The sequence below is a fragment of the Amphiura filiformis genome, chromosome 8, assembly GCF_039555335.1.
Source record: "Amphiura filiformis chromosome 8, Afil_fr2py, whole genome shotgun sequence".
Classification (NCBI taxonomy): Eukaryota; Metazoa; Echinodermata; class Ophiuroidea; order Amphilepidida; family Amphiuridae; genus Amphiura; species Amphiura filiformis.
The window spans coordinates 43,724,503-43,749,008 of record NC_092635.1 but is presented as its reverse complement, the minus strand read 5'-3'; the positions used below and the strand labels follow the sequence as shown (position 1 = coordinate 43,749,008).

General features: G+C 37.8%; 2 protein-coding genes across 3 annotated transcripts in view; one reads left to right on the top strand and one right to left on the bottom strand.

Annotated features, from left to right (window-relative positions):
* The window catches only part of LOC140159080 (E3 ubiquitin-protein ligase arih1-like), a 28,456-nt gene extending 9,802 nt beyond the window's left edge, over window positions 1–18,654 (bottom strand). The window contains exons 1-10 of one of the 2 annotated variants that reach the window (XM_072182420.1): window positions 18,327–18,654; window positions 15,251–15,418; window positions 11,414–11,485; window positions 8,456–8,548; window positions 7,634–7,689; window positions 6,565–6,738; window positions 5,487–5,529; window positions 4,572–4,721; window positions 3,499–3,551; window positions 2,754–2,811 (exon numbers count right to left, since the gene is read on the bottom strand). In XM_072182420.1, coding sequence (XP_072038521.1) covers window positions 2,754–2,811; window positions 3,499–3,551; window positions 4,572–4,721; window positions 5,487–5,529; window positions 6,565–6,738; window positions 7,634–7,689; window positions 8,456–8,548; window positions 11,414–11,485; window positions 15,251–15,418; window positions 18,327–18,542 — 1,083 coding nt within the window. In that variant the 5' untranslated portion in view covers window positions 18,543–18,654. Of the gene's footprint in view, window positions 1–2,747; window positions 2,812–3,498; window positions 3,552–4,571; window positions 4,722–5,486; window positions 5,530–6,564; window positions 6,739–7,633; window positions 7,690–8,455; window positions 8,549–11,413; window positions 11,486–15,250; window positions 15,419–18,326 lie in introns of both variants that reach the window. The other variant, XM_072182421.1, reaches the window with a different exon arrangement.
* A 3,224-nt stretch (window positions 18,655–21,878) lies between these two features.
* Window positions 21,879–23,949, top strand: LOC140159569 (uncharacterized). Its single transcript, XM_072183060.1, has 3 exons — window positions 21,879–22,262; window positions 22,607–23,218; window positions 23,536–23,949. The coding sequence occupies exons 1-3, from the start codon at window positions 21,879–21,881 to the stop codon at window positions 23,947–23,949; spliced, it is 1,410 nt and encodes a 469-aa protein (XP_072039161.1).
* Window positions 23,950–24,506: the final 557 nt, after the last annotated feature.

Sequence of the window (24,506 nt, the reverse complement as noted above, 5' to 3'; positions counted from 1 at the left end):
CAAGGTATCCAACTAGCATGGCAGATTTCTGCAAAAATGAGCAGTTTTTGAGAAAAGCGCCACCAAATTTGCCAAAAAAATTGGCATGGAAAATGAAATTTGGTGCTTTTCTCACAAATTGCAAATTTTTCTCAGTAATCTGCAATGCTAGTTGGATTCCTTGTATTGTTTCTTTTCTGAAAATGTATACTTTTATGTACTTATCATCATTACTTTTACACAATATAAAACAATATCTATAATTTCCCATTTAGAGTAAGCCCCGGGCCTGTTGTCTGTCACACTCAGCATTGAGGTCAACTTGCGCTGCCCTTTGGGACTTGGCAGCATATCGACCTGTGGCGCGCTTTGAGGAATCTGAGTATTCAGAAAGCGTGGATAAATGCCGTTTTATTATTATTATTATTATCCTGTGTGCCCTCTTATGCTTGAGCATTATAAAGGTATTCACACGTAGCTCTTCGCAAGCGTTATCGGCACAATCCAAACCAGCAGCGTGCACTTAAAATCAAAGTTTGCTGGTCGCATGGCAAAATAACCCCAAAGTACAATATTTTGCCCTCCATGAGGGACCCACAAATATGGCCGAGTCAAGACTCTTTGGGTCTAATCTATTTGACAAAATCAAGATTAATTCAACAAGCAAACTAAACAGTGAATGTGCAATCATAATACATGCAAACAAAAGAACAAAAACTATGTGCAATCAGGTTTTCTTGAAGACAAGAAAAGATTTGTCTGAGCGCAGACCTGCTGTTCCGTATCTGTTTGGTGCTAAGAGAATGATCTATTAGCAGCAGATTAAAGTTTCTATGAATGCATATTGCGTTCTACAAGCTGGGTAGTATCCAGTGTTGCCAAAACTTTTCAGCGCCAAGGCGGGGCGCATTGACTCGCCAGGCCGCGGTAAAAGATTCTCAAGTAGCCCAATTTTTAAGCTTTAAAAAAAAGCGCCCCTTACCGGATATTTGGGCGGATTTACCCGAATTTAGAATGCAAATCACCCAATTGGGCGGAAAAGCATTTGACTTTGAAACTTCCGGTTCTTACTGGGAAGTTACTGACCGATCAATAAATGGTCACAAAACCCATTGTAATTGCAATTGGGAGCTTTAGAGACTCAAAACCTTTACAAATCGGCTAAATTGAAAAGAAAATACATCAAATTATTGCCACGGCCTGACACTGGCAAAAGTAGCCCAATTTTAGGCAAGTAGCGGCATGCTTTTTTGAGTAGCGGCAAGTGATCGCCAAGTAGCCCAATTGTGCGCCTAAGCGCGGTGTTGGCATCACTGGCAGTATCTTGTGGCTTGAAATACCAAGACAAAATTGACCAAAATTTGTGATTTGTATCTTCCTTTTATTGTTCTGTTTAAGACTAAATGTAGCCCCATTTTGATCCATTTTAGCATAAAAATGACACGTTTTCACACACTTCACAATTTTGCCTCTCTTGGATATTTTGCCCGGTATGCCACTTTCTACAGATGAGCGCAAGCCAACTAAACACGAGACAATGTGTAAGCAACTAAGTTTGATGCAAGATATCGTTTTGAGTTCGGCAGACAGCCAAACCAAATCCAACTTTTTGTAAATGTATGCATGAATTATTTTTGAATTAGCCAAGGGATCAACGCTTTACCTATAGAATGCAGCATATCAATTTTGTTACCGGTGATCAGCGTGATAAAAATTGATATGCTGCCCTCTATAGGTTAAGTTTTGATCCCTTGTTAGCTAATTCAAAAACAATTTATGCGTAACCAAACAACGAATATGGATTCGGCTGTCTGCAACACTCAAAACAATATGACGGAGCTGCTTGCACTTCAGGTGGATACAGACACAGACTTTGCTCTTCTTCTGATGCAACAACGCTCACTGTTCTGTGGTCTAGAAAATGAGTCTTGAGATAGTTCCTTTGTTGATATTGCACGTCAGCTTTGGTTGACAACAGGGAATCGGTGTCTGTATTCAAAACATGCGTGAAAACACATCTGTTCCAGAGTTCATTTTTCTGCATACTTTTCTATATTTTGTTCCTTGTATAAAGCTTTGTTTTGATGCTTTTTGCCTTTTGCAAGCTGCTGTGCACTCCGCAGAGCGCACTATAAAAATTGTGTAATAATAATGTATGTGAATTGGGCTATTTCAGATGAAATCCATACACATCCTTTACCTTCCACACAAGGAGTGTAAATTTCAAATGGGGTTACCTAAATGGGGAACTCCATTTGAAATCTACACCCCTTGTGTGGGAGATTAAGGTCATGTCTTTGGGAGATTAAGGTCATGTCTTCCATAGGGGGTGTATGGAATAGCCCATCACTAAAACAGGACACTGGATCGGATGTGATAAATTTGAGAACAGCCATGCAGGACAGGAGGATATGGCATGCTGTAGTGGTTCAAGAACCACTTGGCAGAAGCAAGAAGAAAGTGAGCAAGCATGTTATGTGGCTATTGCTTCTACATGCTACAGGACACTATACTTTGTTCGACTTATAAATGGCAAGACTCATAACATCGTGGATTGATATAGAATGGCGTGCGAGCACTATTGGGTGTATACGCCAGTTGCGCTTTGCTTAAAGTGTGTCTGGAACGCAGTTTCATGACTTTATGCGAGAGTCAAGTTCAGACTTTACTGACAGTAACAAAAACTGAATTATATTGGACATTTATAAGTTGAACAAAGTATATACGTTAGGGGGGACACATTGAAAAATAAGTGTTTTTGGACTCACACTTACAGCTTGCGCATCCCTCGCCTTCTTGGCATCCATTTCATCAAAACGGTTGCAGTTGTACCTTTGAAAAACAATGAATAAAATTAAATATGGCGACAGAAATAAAAACATGTTCTACACGCTCAACCGACCCAGATTTGGCACTTTTCTTTTTTAGTTGCATGCAAGTAAAAACGATTGATACTGACAGAAATTTTTTGAAAACTATACAGAACAATTTCAAAATGTTTGCAAAACATTGTCAAGATTTCATTGATTTTTGGGTTATTTTAATACAAAACACGAAAGAAAATTAACACACAAAATATTATTTAAATGAAAACAGATTTTAACACTTTTTTGACAATGGAAAGAGAACAGGCATCTCTAATGGGAAGAGAGGAAAACCCTGTCACCTATGCCACTATTTGTTTTTTTGGATACACAGCCTTGTATAAACGATTATGTGCGGAATGAGTACTGTATGAAATATCTGATGAAAGATATTGTGGTACAAACCCATCAATACCTTTTCACTAATTGTGAACCAATTCATTTGTCAGCAAAAATCATTATGTAAGCACCTCCTGAAGATGCAGATTTGAGAAGGCTCAATACTTATTCATCAAGCTGCATTAGACTTTTTATGTCATCAGATACAGATAACACATATCAAAATTATAATAAGATCCTCCCGCTTAGTTGGTCGTGTGATCATACATTGACAAACATGCCCATCAAGGGTTAATCTACCATCACTAATACTTACCATGATGACCCATGTGGCTCCCATGGTCCTAGGCATACCCAACAGAAATCCGCCTGTAAGAAGAAACAGAATCACAGATAATTTAAAACATCATTTCAGCAATACCAAATGAGCACTTACATATTCTAAAAATTTTAACTATTCAGATTTAATGTTCCCTCCATCATAAATATCCATCACTACCTTAAAGAGAAGACCAATGCCAAATCTCCATAAGTTTATATCTTTGCCAGCAACACCTAGGTATAACATGTTAAGTTAAGGTGATGATGGTGATGAGATTGTAGATGTTGAAGTGCACCTGTGTGCCAAAAGTGTGATGTATGATATGCATCTCCAGGGTTGCTGATTTTTTTAGAATTTTTTGATATGTTTCTCCCCAACCAAATATAATACCCCTAAAGGCAACCAAAGTGGCTCAACACAATGCCTAATAGTTGGCAATTCTAATTATGAAATAAAAATCCAACAAAATATTGTTGATATAAAATCTTGAATAAAATCATGTGAAAAAATATGTAAAAGACCTTCCTTCAAAAGGTTCTTAAAGTTATTTAAAATCATAAAGAACAAGTTCAGATGACTGTTTCAGAAAAACAACATTGAATTGTCCATAATTAAATAAATTTTTTCAAATTCGATTAAATCAGTGATTTTTTATTGAACAGATTCATCAGGAATACAATAATCAGATTACAAAGTTTTCATAGTATAATTCCGAGAAAAAAATCACATTTTCCATACAGTTTTGATGTGATATAAATCGCAATTTAGTAACCCTGCATTTATTAGCAGAATCAATATTGTTATAATATTTTGCAGTAAACCTTTGACAAGAGCAAATTTTAAGCGTTGAAATGCACTTGTCTCTGATTGGCTGCCGAGGTGATCTGCCGTTGCCAAGTGGAAATTTATGAATGAACTTTGCGCAGAGTGCAAAGCTCTGAATTTTGCAGCATCATGGTAGTATGTGCTCATCAAAGGTTTACTGCAAACAATGAAAACCAATAAACACTCCCTATTTGTTTTACACACTGAAGCTAGACTTACAAATGAACACACGGTCAACTCACCTTACAATTTTGATTTCGACACACCATGTGATTACAGCCGCCGTCTTTTTCTATGGTCACGTGACACTTGGGACATTCTTTGGTATTGGCTGCGATCCAGTTGGATGTCTCGCTGTCATCGTCACATTTCTTTATCCACTTTCGTAACCACTACAAAATTACATTAAATAAAAAACACATGATCAGACTTCTTACACAAATATATCTGATATGAACAAGGGCTAAGAGTAAAATTGTTTACTTGTTTTATGGGAACTGTGTTGCTTTCCCTTTTCTTAAATTCTGTTTCTGTTTTTTCTCTCCATACATGCCAGTATTCTTATAAGCTTTTAATTTGGCTTGAATATTTTGTTTGAGTCTGGTCCCAAGCATGTGGCTGCCCTGATTAACTGGTTAACCGAACCCACCCTTAACTTGCACAACATATGCTTAAAATCCTACTCCCATTGTTTTTACATCACATGTTTTTGCCAAAATCATTTTGTCATCAGTTTTCATAGTAGGTTCCTTATAGAATCCACAATTTTGAAAATGTAGTCGGTCACTCTTTCACAAGTGCGTATACTACTACATACATCGCGTAGCCATTGTGTTAAACGCACTTGTCTATGCTGTTGATGCGCTGTTGTTGAGTCAATAACTATGCATTGTACGCATTGTTATAGTGCGTAGTAACCCAACAAGAGCATTATGAGTATCCTTAATTTGTCAAAGGAACTAGGAATACATATTGGTTTGTTTGTTTTTCTCTCAAGACAAAATCTTCTGTTTGAAACCCAATGGTTGCAAATTTACCGCCTTTCATAGTGTACATTTTAAAAGTTGAAAATGTGGCTTTGCATACAATTTTTCAAGCAAACAGCACAAGTCCTTGAACACTTTCCTATGACGAGGAAATAAATCTACATGTCTTACCTCACATCTGACAGGTTCATGCCAACTCTCTCCACAGACAAAACTAAAAAAAAAAAATTACACAAATTGAAATGTAAATTGGCTCTGTACTTGACCTGAAAATTGTTTGTTCTTTGTAAACAATTCCAAGTAAAATGAAGAGTGGTAAACTCGCATTTTTAGTAATATTTCACCACTACACTAGTGATTTTATTGTATTAGACTGAATGGTTTCATGAACTTATTCAAAGATTTGGCTCAATACTTTTAACTATTGAGCCAAATCTTTGAACAAGTTCACAAATGATGATGATGAATTAATGATAATACTTCAAAGAAATGACCTATATGTTGGTTTGCTTAATACATAGCTTTTTTTAAATCAGGAATTTACACAACAAGCATACACGATACAAAACCAAGCTTTCCATTTCGCCATTCAAACTAACAAGAGTGACTATACATTATCTTGTATGTGTCCTATCCTAACAAAATGTGAGGAAAATTGCCAAATTTCATTTCTGAATTATTCCCAAATTTATAATGATATAGGACATGTCAGTATTTATTTCTCACTTGCTGTTCAAAAGTTGACTTTTTCTTGTGCTTTTCTTTTGTTTTCTATTGCTTTGTGGCATCAATATACATGTAATTGGCCCATATCTTCTTAGCATCTCTATATCTGGTGATTTTCCGCTCATTTTGTGACACCAGATCTCAATGTTCTTTTTATAATATTCAAATCTGTGAAGAAATTATTTTGTGATCTGAACTGTACGATATGTTATGGAGCACTGTACATGTAGCTGGGTAGATTTATCTACATGTATGGGCTGGGCACTAAGCATAAGCTTATGGTTTCAGGTTCAGAATTTCAGCGAGAATCCAAAAATCGATTCTCCTAAAGATTCTTGTAAACAGATTTGTGTGAATCCTAGTTGATTCTCGCAAACTTTTGTAGTTTACACAGAATTGATTAGCAAGAATCAAATGATTGATTATGATTCCCACAAATTTATTCTGCAAGAATCAAGATTGATTCTCGCATTGCAAAATGAAATTCTGACCCTGGGTTTCTTCAGGTTGCTTTCAAACTTACCAACAAATATTTCCACAAAGACAGTGGACCGGTTTGGCTTCCACATGGCTGGCTTTGAATGCGTTCGGACAGTCGGGGGCCGAACACCATCGCATCAGACGGTTACACTCTACAAAGCTATTAGTAATCAGATGCTGATATTTTAACTTCACTTTAGCATCTTTGACTAGTTTCCTGTAAACGGTGAAAAAGAAAGCAACAAATAATGAGCTATTCCAGTTGATATCCATACTCCCCCTGTGGAAGACATGACCTTAATCTTCCACACAGGGAGTGTGAATTTCAAATTGGAGTTACCTGAATGGGTGACTTCATTTGAAATCTACACCCCATGTGTGGGAGATTAAGGTCATGTCTTCCATCAGGGGTGTATGGATATTAACTGGAAAAGCCCAATGCAGGTATCTTAGTTGTTAGGTTATCTGTGATTGGCTGAGCCAGAACACCCAAAAATTCATCAAATTTGGATTTTTGCATTTTTGGAACAAGCACAGATGTGATAATGAAACGGACAAATGGCAAACATGGAAAGCAATATTTTTGTAAATAAACACTGCAGAACCTCTGAATTTCTGCTAATAATGTTAATAAATCTTCCACACCTAAACACCATAATCTGAACTCCGAGTGAATGGTGGTTGTTGTTTTTTTTAATTAACTTTAACATCATTCAAACTTTTGGATTCCTAATCAAACATACTTGCATACTTTCCTGCCAAAAGAGTGAAATGATGATTTTTTTTCAATTCAAAAACAAATTGGGGAGGGGGGGGGGAAGAATATCAAAGGTATTCATTTATCAGTTTCAACTTAGTGAACAAATGCATCTTACTGATTTTAAACAGAATCAAGAATTTGGGTGTGGATGAATGTGCCTCCCCTTACCCTGTCCTTATTAAATGGAATGAATACAGTATGTAGTTTGTACGTGATGTACTTCAAGTTGTTATAAATCAACAAACAAACACAAATTGTACTAAAACATACTCAACAACAATTCCTGCAAAAATTATAAAATGGCAGTAGTCAAGGAATATAATATAATTTTAATATTTTCATATCTACTCACATTACTGTGGAATCGTCTACTAAAATATCACAGTTATGAGCTGCACAGGCTATGGTCTGTAAAGATAAAAACACAACAAGGATATGTGGTTAGCTCTATTGGGATCCGTGTGCAGACGGGAAGTTGGTGAAATCCGATGCAAACTTTACAATATGGACCAGCTTCAGGGGAACATTTTCAATAACGCTGACAAAAATGCTGATATTAATGATGCCATGTAAAGAACAAGATCTTCTTTATTTATTTTTTTGAAAAATCCATTAAAATTGTTATTTTTTAAAAATATCTAAAAATTACAAAATCAATCAAATCAACTTATCATTTTCATAAAAATAAACTTACATTTTGTGGAATATTTTAGATAAATTTTTGCATGAAACAAAATTTCGCTTTAAAAAGACATTTTCCCCCAATTGGCACTTAAAGTTTGACCTCAAGTTGTGGAACTACCACAGAATTAGAGAAGGAGAACCGGGACTCCCTATACCGCCACGTACAATCGCGTCATGGGGAGAAAATTGGGGTATTTGGGTCCTTGCCGACGGTGCGCGGAGACGAACAAAAACAATTCTGCGTCTCATCTGAAGCGTCTTGGTACTCGCGTGCAGGTCGCATCAAGTACGTCTCTCAAATGCACCCTTCATCCATGTCGCGCTTGCATGACAACGAATGCTTCGAGTGCATTCCGAGGGAAACCAAATACCCCCAATTTTTGCTCCATGCTTGTATCAAGATGGCGGTTGAGTCCCGATTCTCTGTCTTTAATTCTGTGGAAACTACTCATATTTGTGTGTGCTGACAGCTGTGCATATTTATACCTACCTGTCCCATTCCTTCTTCCATAATCTTTGTAGTGAGATATCCTGTCCAGCAGTCAGTGCAGAACCTATGGCCACATTCTAGACCTGTCATGGTCTGTAACACACAAAATATACAATTTTAGGAATTCAATGTAATCATTAACATTTTTAAACAAATATTAATACACTCTTAGCCAATCACAAAAGAGATGTTAGAAATGTGCCCGGTATTTTGTATTGAAAACTTTTGTCTAATTGCACTCGACGATTATCACCGCTAAAAAATTAATATTGCTGCCATCTTGAGCTAAAGCGTTAATCCCTTGTTTGCTAATTCCAGGCATGAGAATGATCACCCATGAAAAAACCCAAAAAGTTTGACAAAGCCTGAAAAAGCTTAAATGAGGCTAAAAAGGTCAAAAAACGGGCTGAAATTAAAAGAAAGTGTGGAAATTTGGACCACAAAAAAAGCAGGAAATCCTGCAAAAGCAGGAAGATTCTCATGCCTGTAATTCAAAAATAGTTTATTCATAACATGAATGTACGAAACGCAGAATACGAATTTGGCTGTCAGCCGAATTCATAACAACATGCGCATCACGTATTTATGATCGAGTTAGTTTCCTTGAAGGTGAATGCAATTATACATAACTCATCCTTCTGAAACACAATGCTTTCCCTATATCACAACAAAACACCCCATCCCAGCATGTGTGCACCGATTTCCCGGCGATTTGCCCAAAAAATTCTCTCTCAACAAGTAACACACATAATTTATGGTTTATATTTCAAAACATGCCTCTGGAAAACCACCATCAATATTATTATTTTTTTTTAAATAATTGCATTCACTTATTTAAATTGCAATAACAGGTCAGCAATTTCCCTCATTATACTTTCTAACATGTTAATTAATTCTATACATAGTGTAATTGCTACTCACTAATTGAATTATTTGATTCAAAATAATTCCATTCGTTAAGGCCATTAAGTTTGAAAGCTTTTTCAATAACATTGATTTAATATTTCCTGCTGATTAAATGAATATATTAATTAAGTCATCTATTGTACAACCACATCAAGTCAGAGAAGATATCTCACACTTCCCACAATGCATTTCTTCCATTTCAATTTTTTGTACTGATTTGCTATCTAGTGCAACATGGGTCGATAGTGACAAAAAGTACCTCAATGAACAGAGCACATCCAGATCTTGCAAAATATATTTCTTGACTATTGACCCATGTTTAGTTTGTCAGTCTATTCTCAAACGGAAAAAAAAGGGAATCTGTACAAAGTAAGAGGAGTGTCATTTGATGTAATGAGGTGATGCATCACATTGCAAAGGATTCTGGGAAGGGTAAGATATCTTCTCTGCGCATCAAGTATATCAAGAAAGAACCATATGTTTTTGGTGTTTTTATTCACATAATCACACATTACATTTGTAATAAAATTAAGTCGTATTTGAGAATCTGAGCTATTTGTTATTTTAACAATTCAACTTAAATGGAAATAAAAATAACAAAAGAAGGCTAGCACAGGAAAGCTGCAGGATGGCGCACACCTTCCTGTGTAAGGGAATTTCAATGAGCCCTAAGCCAGAAGGTAATATTTTTTAGACTTTTGATAGAATTTAATTGTACAGGTGTTTTGAAAAGAGGGCGCTTTGACAGTTGTCACCCCAAAAAAATTAGAATGGGTCAATGGGGTGGAGGGACCAAGGTTCCAGCTGGGCGGGTGTAACTGGCACTGATGCTGGCCGACCTCCATTTTTTTAACAACTTCTTTTTTCATCATAAAAAGAGTAAGAAACATTTTTAGGAGGGTGATAAAAATACCCATGTAGTCTATTCCCCAATCCCTCTCATTTGCTAAAAAGATTGTGCTCTGACCCAGCGCTCTAATTGGATCTAGTAAAATTATCCAGCACTCAACTTGCACTAGCTAGAACCCTGAGAGGTTTAGGTCCATCCAATATGTATGTAAACTCCCACGGCTCCAGAATTCATTTTTTGGACTCCATCGTCTTGTTTACTTGTTCCAATTCTCTTTCTATCCAAACAAGTGCAACATATTACAGATTCAATAGCAGACGACAGAGCATCATCATTCTATGATAAATTTCTCACTTCACTGTCTGCATCACCAATCTCCCTGGAGATCTATACATTCTAATAGACAAAATGTTGCTAAGAAAGTACAATGGTACTATTGGGCTATTCCAGTTGAAATCCATACACCCCCTATGGGAGACATGACCTTAATCTTCCACACAGGGGGTGTGAATTTTAAATGAAGTTACCTGAATATTTGATTTTGAAATCAACACCTGTGAGGGAGATTAAGGTATGGATTTCAACTGGAAAAGCCCATTAACAATGATGGGTTTAGAAAAACTCTTTGCCATGATTTGTTTGTAAAAAATATAGTATTATAGTTTTATTGTTCATCCGCTTATTTTGAAGAAACTATGCGATACATTGTATTTAATTGTACCACTCTGATGTCTGATGTAAATTAAGCTATTGTAATATTTGTGTTTTTTTAAACTTTAAGTACTGTATTCTAATTATTTTTAAAACTACATTTGTTTTGTAGAAAAGTATCCCCTACTGTTTCTCCTGTGTTTCCATTGAAGCAAAGGGATGCTCTGAATTGAGTCCAAACCAGACTGATACACGAGCAAACCAGTATGACCGCAACCATTGTGTTAAGCACGTGCAAAACACAAGCAACGGTTTACCAAGCTTTTGTTACTAATGAACGGAAGGACGCAGGTACTGCATGAGCTGGCTGCGCCACTAAAAAAATGTATTGAATGGGTTATATTCATGTGATACAAGGATATATTTTACAGGATACAAAAATATTGCACTCGTATTCGACTTGTGTAATATTTTTCTAACATGTGCAATATATTCTTGTATTTTAAACACTTAAAGTATGTTCAATATTATTATCACTACCGGGTACTTACCGATGTGAGAACATTCCTACAGCAGACATCACAGTACTCCATGGCAGCTGCTGATGACCTCGTACTCATTTGCTGTAACACACACAAGAAAAATATTTACATACTATCATAATTGTTGTAATGGACAATACAATGCACAATAGGTATTCTTTTACAGTTGTACATGTAGTTTTTCCTTTAATTTCACTGGTTGTTGCCTGTGTAATGTTATGTATGCAATAGATTAAAGCTGGATATATCGTTTACATTGCACGTAACAACTAACATGGTACATTTGTATGCGAGCAGTGATCCAGTGCATCGATGTGGTGCGGCATTTTGCTCCAGTTTGTGAAGGACTCTTGAATGGATTCACCAATTTTGTGCACAGGAGTGGCTGGTTGAACTTGATCAAAATGCCCACTAAGTGTGAACATAAATTCATGCAAACATGATTTTACGGGTGACCTGTTTAAAAGTCTGTAACCCGATCGACAGCATCGTCCTCCCGTTTTTTTTATCATTGTTGATGAGTTTTTGGTATCATGTACACATGTAATGGATATATTTTACTCAGTACCAATACCATCCTGAAATCTGATGCTCCAAGCAGATGTATATCCGAAGAAATTACGAAAAAACAAGCTATTTGTGGTTACCACAATAATGAAATTTCCGCAGCCTTTGGAATTGTGGGTAGGCAAAATGAATGAAATCGCAATAAATTTAGTCTCCTCAGCAGCTAGTTTGGTTCCGCTGATCCGTTCTCTCCACACAAACATTGTGTGGAGAGAACGGAATCTCAGGCATTAAAGTTTACTAGAGTAACAAAAAAAAAATATGAGCTTTCTTCCAAAATCTCAGTATTGATGAAAAAAATTGGGGAAGAGACTGTCGATCGGGTCACATCCCTTTCAGAAATTAATAAATTTATACTTTTGACAATCAGACTACAGTATTTTGGTCAAGTGATTGGGTCATATTTATTTGCATTTGGTAAATCTGCATGTCAAATTTCATTTAGAACCATTACATTTTTAGGGCATTAATTAAGTATGACGGAACTTCTTCTTCCTTGATCTTACAAATTGCCCATACATGCTGACAGCCAATAAAACAAAGACATACATTAATTTAATGTTTGTTGTGGGTCATGTGCAAACTGAGCCAGGCAGACATAGCACTTACATCAGCATGTAAAACACATTCAACTCCCACTCAGTACTAACCACAATATGTTTGAAGCAGGCTGTATGTTGCCATTTAAAATATTGTGCCGGAAATAGATATTTAGCATTTTTACTGGAATTACTGAGCTCTAAATATAGTACAATATTAGGAGAATTTGATGAAATCATGCTCCCCTGGATTTAAATCATGCAAGGGTAAAAGGAGAAGCTTGCATTGCGGTTTGCGGCAATGAGTTCAACAATTATTCATGGTTCATATTCAGTCCACACATATGGCTGACGAACACAATGTTTTAGATATGGCAGTACAAATGCTGGTAAAGAAGCATATAAGGTGACAAAAAAACTCACCCTGTTTTACAAAGCGACTGATCTAGATTTGCCATTTTTAAGATTTAAAAAAAAATTTGCTGTATGCATGTAAAATCAGCCACTTTTGGCCAAATGTACATGAGTTTGACAAAAATTGTTGTATGCATGTAAAATTAGTTGTTGTTTGGGCAAAAATTTTGACTGAAAAAAAATGAGGCAAAATTGCAAACAAATGTTTGTGCGCATTTGTCCTATGAAATTATTCTGTCTCCAAAAGGTGCTGGATTCACTATACTTCCAAGAAAATGTTTCCAACCCCATCCCCCCATGTCAAAAGAAATTTACGCCAGTAACGCCACTGTGTGAGGCCCTGGGCCCGGTCTCAGTGAGCATAGACAAGCCAGCTCTGGTTGTGGAGACTCGGCCGTCTATACGCATTTGGACATTTCAAAACATTCGTTTGATAACAAGGATGTTAAAATCTTGGATACATGAAGAGAAAGCAGAAGGTTTGAGAGAGGGGCCAAAGAAGCAATCTATGTGAAATAGGAGGGGCCTTCACTCAATAGGGGAAGCAGTCTACGTCACAACTTAGCCAGGGCCTACAGTTCAGCGATCAGGAAGATACCTCTCAGGTTTAACTCAAATGTGACCTATGATACAACATCCGTTTACAGGTCAATGAACTTTACCGCCGGAAGATCAGAAGGGCTGATAATGTGTTTAGGATTGGACGTAAAATTTTCCCACTAAAAAAAAAGTAAGTCCAGCTGACTATAGTACAAATATTAATATTGTTTATCTACTTGGATGAATGGTAATCTTTACAAACATACTCCAATGCATACATTGAAATTTAACTTAGGTTGAATAAACTTGTATCAGATGTAAATTAGTGAGTCTGTTTTCACGCATGGAAAATTAGCAACATTTTATACAGCAAACACATAAACACAAACAATCATTTTAAATTTGCTAATTACATGTAATGTCACAATTTATTGTACAGATTATATATTACAGTACAAATATTTCAAAAGCTTGCACATTTTCACATCCATATAAAACTGCAATTTTGCATTCACTTGATCGTTTATGGCGACGACCATTGCAGTCATTCCAGGAGATATTTGTTTATCAATTCAATCTAACAGTGCTAGGAATAGGACCTAATCACTGCTTGCCAGGGATCAAACCCCCACCCTTTTTATTTTCCCCCATGCTTTTCAGCCAGAAATTGAAGCCCCATCCTTTTGTGACGAAAGCTTACAACATTACAAATTTCATGGTCACTTCCGGGTTCATTATTTGCACCATCATTGTCCATTTCAGAGTCTGAATTGATGCAGAAATTATCCTCATCTAACAAACACTCATAATTTTCTTCTTCATCTGAATCATTTGCAAAATTATTGGCACAATTACTTGCCCCAAATGGACCCTGACAATGAACTTGAACTGTGCATCTCCATTTCCATCATCAATCTTTTCGTTTCGTTCGACAACAACACATAGAAGTGACATCACACAAGTTCAAGTTGCAAACCTCAGCATATTGATTTCTGAAATTTTCATTTGAAATTTACTAAGAAAATATCAATGTTTTTGAAGAGATCATCAAATTACTTTACCACAATTGGTAGCTTTACCCACACATTTTATATTTTGCTCCCACACTTTTTAGACCCCCCCTTTATACAGTTCATTTTGACCCCCACTCTTTTTACCTATTTTCGGAATTTAAAACCGCATACTATGCTGCAGAAACAGTGACCTAGTGAAAGGTCAACTTTCACACCAACACAAAAAACAGATAGTTGTATATGCTGTAGTTAGTGGTAATGGCACATGAACGGAGGATTTAAATCATCATAAGAACTGGACGTCCAATCACAAGCATAGCCCAGTTTCTGGATCATGCTGAACAATCTCACCCACTGACGACAATGTAAAAATCAGCTAACCGCAATCCAATGTTAGAGGTCCACTTGAAGAGCTACTATAACTAGTTGGACAGAGGAGTATGATCACTAAAAAGATCCGGATGTGGAAAATATTTTCATTGTGCAAGTTTTAAAACAAGCTAGAGTATGGGCAAGTGGAGTAAAGAGAAATCTACCCTTGCATTGAAATTGAATAGCCATTAGCCCCTGATTGCAAGGAAAAATTTGTACGTAGCCAATGGTCTCACAATCCTCATTTCCAAGCCTGGTTTTACCACCAGTGCATATACGTTGAACTTGAATGTAGAGAGCATTTTGTATGTGCCGTGTGCAGTTGCAAAACACAAATGTACACACAAAAAATGGTACTTTCTCATCATAATTTATATGTGTGTTCTTTGGTTCTTACTTACCCTTGAATGTCTACTACCACCACCGGCTGATGAACTTTTCCTATATGGACTGATGACATGAGCCTCACTAAATAGCGTGTCTTGGTCCCCGTCGTAATAACGCTCCATTAACTTTTCTTTGTCCCACTTGAAATGATTCAGCAATATGCGGGTCACTGTTGCTGGAATCTGCAAAGGATGAAAAAGAAGGATTAATAAATACTGGTACCCTGGTATATCAAATTCTTTCCAGCACAAACTTAGACTGGAACAAGCTCCCGGCTGAAATAGTCAACTCACTCCACTAGCTGTTTGAAATTTTGATCAAGTTCTGTGATTTGAAATCACTTTAATTCAGCAAGAAATATTTAAATAGATAATGTACATAATGGAAACAGTGCACTAAACATGCATACCAAGAAAAGGTGGGTACATGTAGATGTCAAGTTCTTACATTTCCAATGAGCTGACAATAAACAGACATGTGATCAGTTAAAGCAGCCAGTCGCTAAGAGTACACACGCATTGCCATCGGCATCATGCATGTACACCATTATCGGTGTCCTTGCTCAAGAAATCTAGCCACAAATTTGCTCACCGTTGAGCTTCTTCAAGGCTAGAGATCATTGCATTCAAAATCTAGTCGGATTCACTGAAGTACATGTAAAGCAATGGAAATTCAGAAGTATAAAACACAGCCGATCATGACAGGCGATCGCATCAAAAATGTTACTAACATTGCAGTTCAGAATGCAATCTTCACTCAAAAGATACAGTTGACTCACCAAAATAACTATCATCCAAATTTCAACAACAATAGAAAAAAATTTGTTGCAAAAAATGTCAACGCTGACAGAAAGAAAAACGATAGCAATATACTGTACTCTAGCATCGATGGCGCTAACTATCGTCATGATCATGTGCAAATTCAAAGCTGGAGTTCTCGAGTAACGTTGTCCCTGTTAGTGTTACCGTACCCATTACTCAAGAACTCTAGCTTCGAATTTGCACACGATAGTTACGCATTCGATACCTTGGTATCATTTTTTGGTCGGTGAGTGTTGACATTTTTGTTAATTGCCATTATTTTGTTAATGTTAAATTTGGAATCAACTGTATCTTTCACTATTGTTGAAGTGCAATTAATTATACCAACATTTTTGATGCAATCGCCAGTCCTGACATGTTTACTTCTGAACTTCCAATGCTTCTGTCATACTTCAGTGAATCCGACTAGATTTCGAATGCATACTGTCTAGCAGTGGCGTAGATTTCTTTTTGAGATTGGGGGGATGGGGTTGGAAAAAATTTCTTGAAGTATAGTGAATCCAGCACTTTTTGGCGACAGATTAAGTTTAATGAACAAATGCGCGTGAAGCGTGCGAAAATTTTGTGATTTTAGGGCTAAAATGGCCAAAGGGTTAATTTGGTCAGAAACCCATATACAGGTCTCAACATTGGGGGGGGGGGAGGATTGTATGGACCATCCCCCCCTGGCAAAATATTTGGGGGGATTTATCCCCCAACCCCCCAGGATCTACGCCTATGGTCTCTAGCCTCGAATGTGAAACTATCGATGAGCAAAATTTGTGGCTAGACTTCTCCAGCAACCTGTCCACGATTAGTGCTATGCACGCACCACAATATGTATTTCATTTGAATAAATACACTACTGTACACTGCACTGTGCAAGCAAATGAACAAGTAAAAAGTACAGTGTGACATGCAAGCGAATCCCACTCGATCCAGATTGGTATTTTGGTTAGTTCCAACTTCCAATGTCACCCGCTTTCATTTCATTCTTGTTTTTGCATGCTTTAATTTATTCTGTCGGTCGGTCGGACATCTGGGCATGAACTGGCTGACAATGGAGTGAAAACAACATTCGCATTCTGGAGTGTATCACAAGCTATCACACTATTGTGCCAGGTTAGACTCCCTGCAAATAAAAATATGCGATAAGTTGTTTTCACTCCAATGCATGAATGGATGTGACGTGGCCCCAACGGCGATCCTGACTTTTAGACCACCCTCGCTATATAGGGCTCAAATATTACTATTTCATCAAGGTTTAATATTCAAACAAGCTTAAACTAAAAGTTTCATCTAAGGAGTCAAGCTTTTAAACTATTAAGCAACAATATCCAACAAGCTAAAAACGATTTTTTTACCTGTTTTTTAACAAGCTAAAACCAATTTTTGAAAAGAAGCTTTAACATCAATTTTTTCATTGTAAAAACCATCTAAACAATCTTTAAAAATACAGTGACCTACCTAATATTACTAATCTATGTTTCCGATGATATCCAAGAAGCTAAAATATTGTGAAAGAGGGCAGGGCTTTGAGTAATGAGGGAAATTACGGGTAAAATACATCACCTTTTTAGAAATTTGCCATCTTGAATAAATGCAGAATTGCGTCATGCAGTAAAACGATGTCAAACGCGCTTGAAAATGCATGATACGCGAGCGTAAATTACCGTCAAAATGAGCGTACATCAAGCGCTTGTGCTACGCGAAAACTTCGGAGCTGGCATCACCGGTTTTGTAACCAGCTCTTTTACGCCAAAAATAGCTCTAAAAATGTGAATTTTGGAACAAAATAAAGCTTGTTTGATGGAATCAAAGGTATGTTTGTACAGTTGAATACATGTTTCACCTTGTTGCGAAAGTTTAATATGATAAATTTGCAATTTGTACCTTATATAGCTCGGGTGGTCTATAAGTCAGGATCGCCGCCCCAACAGAGAAAATAGACGGGTTTTTGATCAGTATTTTGCCACCCCCCATTCCATACCTTTTGAAATACGATCGCGTACCGATGTATTCATTCAAACAAAATTCTTACTGTAGTTAGGCTACAAGAACAACATGAAGAACTAAGCTAGTGTTTAATAAAAGCAGATAGTGAGATACAACATGCATGACTTCATTTTTATAAAAACATGAAAAATGCTGTTGTTGATAGCTGATCTGGATAATTATTATTACCTGGTCAAAATAACCTTTATTTTCACTGACACTGACATTTTTTTTAGCAGTTACTACTCATGAATACTGCTGACAACATTTTAACTTTAATTTTACACTAAATTACCTCAACAACAGCGTTTACTTCTCTGATTGTATCAACCATAAGCTGTACAATATCATCGGGTGTCAACACTTTGTAATGGAAATCGTCTTCTTCGCGACGATCCCTGTGAGACGATAAATCATCATCTTCCATTTCGAAGTGTTCTTCGAAATCACTGGAACCCACTTCCTCCTCTTCTTCATCCTCATCGAACATGTAACCTTCGTCTTCCTCCATGACTAAAATTGAATAACTATAAGGGTGAAAAAAGCTCAGGAATTTGGCTCCGAAAAAGCCATTCGTCGTTCTTGTTTGCTGCTGAAAATGGCTGGCAATGTTATGGTCGTGACGTCATGAGCCTCGTTCAGTAATAATTAAATTTCTGTTCAATAAAATAACATTTTTGAAGTAATATTAACATTTTTAATAAATCTAACTACATTAATATCTAAATCATATTTAAATAAACATAAAATTCAATACCATAGCTAAGTATCACAACTTTGAATACAAAATAAGAAGAATTTATACGACTTTTCAAGACCAAGATGACGTCAGGTGTTAAATCAGTGCCGAATGTAAAAGCTGCTGCCTTTGAAGTTTCGTCACTTCTAATTTTGTAACTGATGAAATTCAGAAATTGGTATAAAAACTTCACTTCTGATCCTCGTGCTTTATTTGTACCAATGAATATCACCAAGATACCTGTATTATATACTTCAATGAATACAACGATCTGATACGAAAATTTCAATTGTAGAGTGTTTGCACGGCAGCTTTAAATATTTGAGGATGGCCAAATAAGGAATTTTCGTTTTTGATGATGGTCACCAACCGGGGGTGGTGGCACACCCGGGTGGCACACCTAGTGTTTTGAAATGATCTAGGCCTATATAAAGTTCTGACTTCAAAGATCGAATATCCTCAACAATATTATGTGAATGAAAAACTAAAAGAAATATGTGCATTAATGTTTTTAAAAAATCATTAGTGCCTATAAAAAAATTATTTTTAATGAGTTTTCGTGATTTTTAATCTTTTCCATCCACTAATAAACATAAACATAATTTAATATCATCTTAAAATATTTTTTCTCTAATTTTGATTGCAATGCGAAGAAAATTCTTAGCATGTTGCAAAATGTTCTGAAATTATTTATAAAATAGGCCTAATCTACCGGGTACAAAAATCATGAAAATTCCATTGCTATAGAGGTTATCCACTTCACTCATGTGTGACTTCTAACAAAAGACGCGGATTACCGTAGTATTCCTCATTCAAAGGAATTCAATACACGACCTCGGAGTTACCTGCATGACTTTGGCGGGCTATTTTGAAACAGTCATGGTTACACATGCAGGTACTTCTTTTGAAAGTCCTAAACAAGGTATAGCAGTCGCTGATAGGATATGCAGCTTATAGAACACGGATAACCTCTATTCAGTTTGGAATAGAGGACGAACAACCTAGGGTTGAAGTGGGCCCACCGTGGCTAAATAAAGTTGAATCTGAATCTGAATCTGAAAAACGTACGATATAAGTGTTACCATCTTCTCTGGTGTTACCTAGAGAACTCAAATTTAGGCCTATATGTTATTTGAAAGTGGATTGAAGCATTTTTGTTTCGTTTTCCTGCAGTGGTTGAAGATAGGTAAAAGGCAACAGTTTAATACAATATTCCAAAAACAGCAGTCATCATGGTACTCATGGTCATTGAATGAACTTCATCAAGTGTATAGGCCTACCGGTAGTTCCCATATTAATAAAATATGAAGTTTTTGCGCTGATACGAAAATTAAAGTTATGTCTGAATTTTGAAGTGGCCAAATTTTGCCAACTTATAAGGTTAAGTTGGGTTAACTCATTTTGTTTGAGTTGCAACAACTGCCTTAGGATCTAAATGTAGGCCTAGATCCAAGTATTCAGAGGCCTATACCATCAAAAATTAAAATAAAAAAAATAGTTTGCTCATTAGTCCATCTAGAGACATAATGATAAAATTTCACGGAATTAGAGGTAGAAAACGGAAAGCAGGATTTCTTTAATAAAATTGAAATAATTGAAAAATTAAAATGAGTCTGTTGTTGTTTTCAATATTATATCTGTAAGTGCATAGGCCTATACCATAAAATCGGTCAATTTTCAGAGTTCTTAAACCACTGCTTCCCAACAAAACCAATATTTCTATAGTATAACTGGACATTAGGGTTCTACACCTTGAAGTTGGAAAAAAAAACTGTTACTTTAGGTTTAAAAAATAGCCTGACCAAACTTAGGATTGATTGATTGATTGATTGATTGATTGAGTTACCCGCATTTGGGGCAACTTTGGTCAGATTAGGCCTATATTAAGCCTACATTCGATGAAGGCCCCCCCCCCCCCCCCCACCCCCAATTATCTTCGCTGTATATGGCATGTATGCCGCGCCGGGCAGCGATTATTTTTTTCGTAGGCCTATACATCATGTTTCATGATAAAACACGAATAAAGCAAAACTCACTGAAAAAAAATAAGATTTTCTGAATTATCAAATGAAGTTATACATAGGCCTACCCGGTAGGCTATGCGTTAACTTCTTTTTAGCCCGTTTTAATCATTTTTTCCCTGACGGATCTTTTCCTTTAGACCACCAGATTATTACTTTTGCAAAATTTACCAAGCACACATCTTTGTTCACTAAGATCGATTTTTATCTTTTTCTGAAAAAAAAAATGTAAAAAAATAAGTAAATCAGTAAGTAAGTAAGTAAGGGCCTGATGCAAAAAAATGTCACCGCAAAAATTTTAAAAGAGTTTTGTCCCTCCTAAGGGAGGGGGGGCTGAAAAATGACCACAAATTTAGTTTATATGCTTTTCTACGGGGTTGACCCATAATTTTCATGTCAACAAAAGTAAAAAATTACCGGTACTCAACATGAGGGCTGTGCAATAATTATGAGCCCCCGAGGGGGGTTAATTTTCTAAACGGCTAGCCAAAATCACCCCCCCCTCGGCCCGCCAAAATTGCTTGCCCCCGCCCTCTCGGCCTGCCAAAAATTCTCCCCCCGCGCATGCCAAATTTTGGGATCTCAATTTACAAACCTTTAATGGTCTCTATAGATACATGTTGCGAGTGTAGCGAACAAGAAAATTTGCATACCGGTATAGGCCTATTTAAGCGTTTCTGTAGGCCTACTGTTTTCCCAAAGCCTTTAGAGCGTTTTATTTAAAAGTTGCCCCATGAATGTGTACCAAAATTGCTTGCCCCCCCTCGGCTTGCCAAAATTGATTGCCCCCCTCTTTCGGCTCGCCAAAAAATCCCCCAATTTTACCCTCCCCAGGCAGGGCTCATATTACTCTCTAAATTCCTAAGATTTAAAAATAAGTCTAAGAGACTTATTAGAAGGACAAAACTTTGAAAAGACTTAAAATTCAAATCTTTATTAGAGTAAAATTTAAATCCATTAGATTTGAATTTTAAGTCTTTTCAAAGTTTTGTCCTTCTAATAAGTCCCTGGAATTTAGAGAGTAGGCCTTGTAGATGCCACCAAACCAGATATTATATATGGTTGCGAAACCTGGTTGAAACCTGATATGAGCAAAGGTGAAATCTTTCCACCAGGCTACAACCTGTACAGAAAAGACCGTAAACATGGCTGGGGAGGAGTCCTGCTTGGTGTCCATTCTAGCTTAATCAGCCAACAACTCCAGATTGAGTCCGAAGCAGAGTTCGTAGGTGCCAAAATCATCAGTGGTAAACAAACCATCATCATTGGTGCACTGTATCGTCCCCCTAGCAGCAAACAGCCTTACATGAATGTCTTAAACCAGGTTATTGAGAAAATATGCGTTTCCAACCCAGGTGTGGCAGTATGGATTGCAGGTGATGCCAACTTACCAGACATTGATTGGGCTACAGACCGAGTCGTCGGCCACCAGTATCCACTTGAATTAAATGAATCCTTCCTGCAGATGCTGGCTCGAACTGGAATGGAACATTAACAGCTTGTTGACTTTCCAACCCGTAATGAAAGTATACTTGACATCATCATTACCAATCGACCCTCTCTAATCAACCGCTGTGAGGGGTTGCCAGCTTTGGGCGACCATGACATTGTGCATGCTGATTGGAATGCTCAGGCCAGCAGAGTGAAACCATCCCGTCGCAAGATCTTCCTGTGGAATCATGCTGATTTTGATTTGATCCGTCAGGAGACCAAGGAATGGGCAGACAAGTTTGTCTCTCGCAACACAACATCTACTCCAGTGGAACTGTTATCCAGGGAGATTGAACAGTATCTTCAGAAAATACTCCATGACAGAGTACCTCCAAGCTCAGCTCCACCAGATTCAACCAGCCATGGTTTAACACCTCTACCAAACGGATCTGTCGAAGGAAAGCAAGGGCTTTCAAGAAAGCTAGGAAGACAAACAGAGACCGTGATTGGAGGAGATTTAGGCAATTGAAGAAGCAGAGCCAAATTACCTGTCGTCAGGCCTACAACAAGTACCTTACTGACATAATACGCAGTGAACCTGGTGCAAGTAGAAGACTGGGGGCCATTATCAAAGCCAAGCGTTGTGACCAAGCTGGTATTGCTCCCCTGAAAGAAGGCAACCATCTCTTCAGTGACCCAAAGACCAAGGCCAATCTGCTGAATCGCCAATTTGCATCAGTTTTTACCAAGGATGATTCATCAACTCTACCTGATCTTGGACCCAGCACTCATCCACCAATGAATGGTATCCAGATCACCAATCAAGGTATTGTCAAGTTGCTGAAGAATCTTAACCCATACAAGGCTTCTGGTCCTGACGGCGTGCCTGCCAGACTTCTGAAGGAAACTGCGGAAGAGATCGCTCCAGCCATCTGCCTCCTCTACCAAGCATCCCTCGACCAAGGATCTGTCCCATCTTCGTGGAAGAAAGCACTGGTAGTTCCCATATTTAAGAAGGGCAGCCGATCGTCACCAGCAAATTATAGACCTATATCTCTCACCGCCATTCTGTGTAAGCTATGCGAGCATGTGGTCCATAGTGCAATAATCAACCATCTGTCTGAACAAAAGATCTTGTCCGATGCACAGCATGGCTTCAGAAAGAACAGATCATGCGACACACAGCTAATCCTGACTATCAACGATCTGGCCAAGGGGTTCGAAGAAAAAGGGCAAACAGACATGATATTGTTGGACTTCGCTAAAGCCTTCGATAAGGTTTCACATAGGCTTCTCTTATACACAAACTCCAGCATTACGGCATTCGTGGACCTACTCTTCAATGGGTTACGGACTTCCTCAGCCACCGTACACAGCAAGTTCTGGTTGATGGCCAAATCAGCACTCAAGCCAATGTGTCGTCAGGCGTACCACAAGGCAGCGTCCTGGGACCTTTGCTCTTCTTGGCATTCATCAACGACCTTCCGGACTGCGTAAAGAGCTCGACAACCCGCCTGTTTGCTGATGATACTGCACTGTACAAGAGGATATCGTCCCATCATGATGCTTCCTTACTGCAAGAAGATCTCAATGCTTTGCAGAAGTGGGAACACACATGGCTTATGCAATTTCATCCAGCCAAATGCCAGGTGGTGCGTGTTACCAAGAAGCGGAAACCAATCACCTTCTCCTACAGCATCCATGGTACCACTCTTGAAGAAGTGTAATCTGCCAAATATCTTGGTCTCAACATAGACAACAAGCTGAGCTTCAACGACCATGTAGACATCACCACCAAAAAAGCAAATTCCACCCGTGCATTTCTCCAGCGCAACTTCTACCACAGCAGTCGGAGGATTAAGGAGGCTACGTACACGACTTATGTAAGACCTACTACTGAGTATGCAGCTGCAGTATGGGACCCTCACACTCAAAGAAACATCAAGAAAGTGGAACAAGTCCAGCGAACCAGTGCCAGATACGTTATACCCAACACCTACGACCGCAGATCAAGTGTTACCCCCCTGCTGAGTGAGCTCCAGTGGCCATCTCTACAAAGTAGACGTCGCCAAAGCCGGCTAACTATGCTCTACAGGATTCACTCCGATCTGGTTGACATCAGTTGGAAAGATCACGTCACTGAAGCAACATCCAACACCAGAGGTCATAACTCCCGCATCTGGATGCCATATTGCAGCTCGCAAGTGTACCTATCTTCCTTCTTCCCACGCACAAGTAGGGATTGGAATTCCTTAAAGAAGGATCCAGCAGCCTTCCCAACACT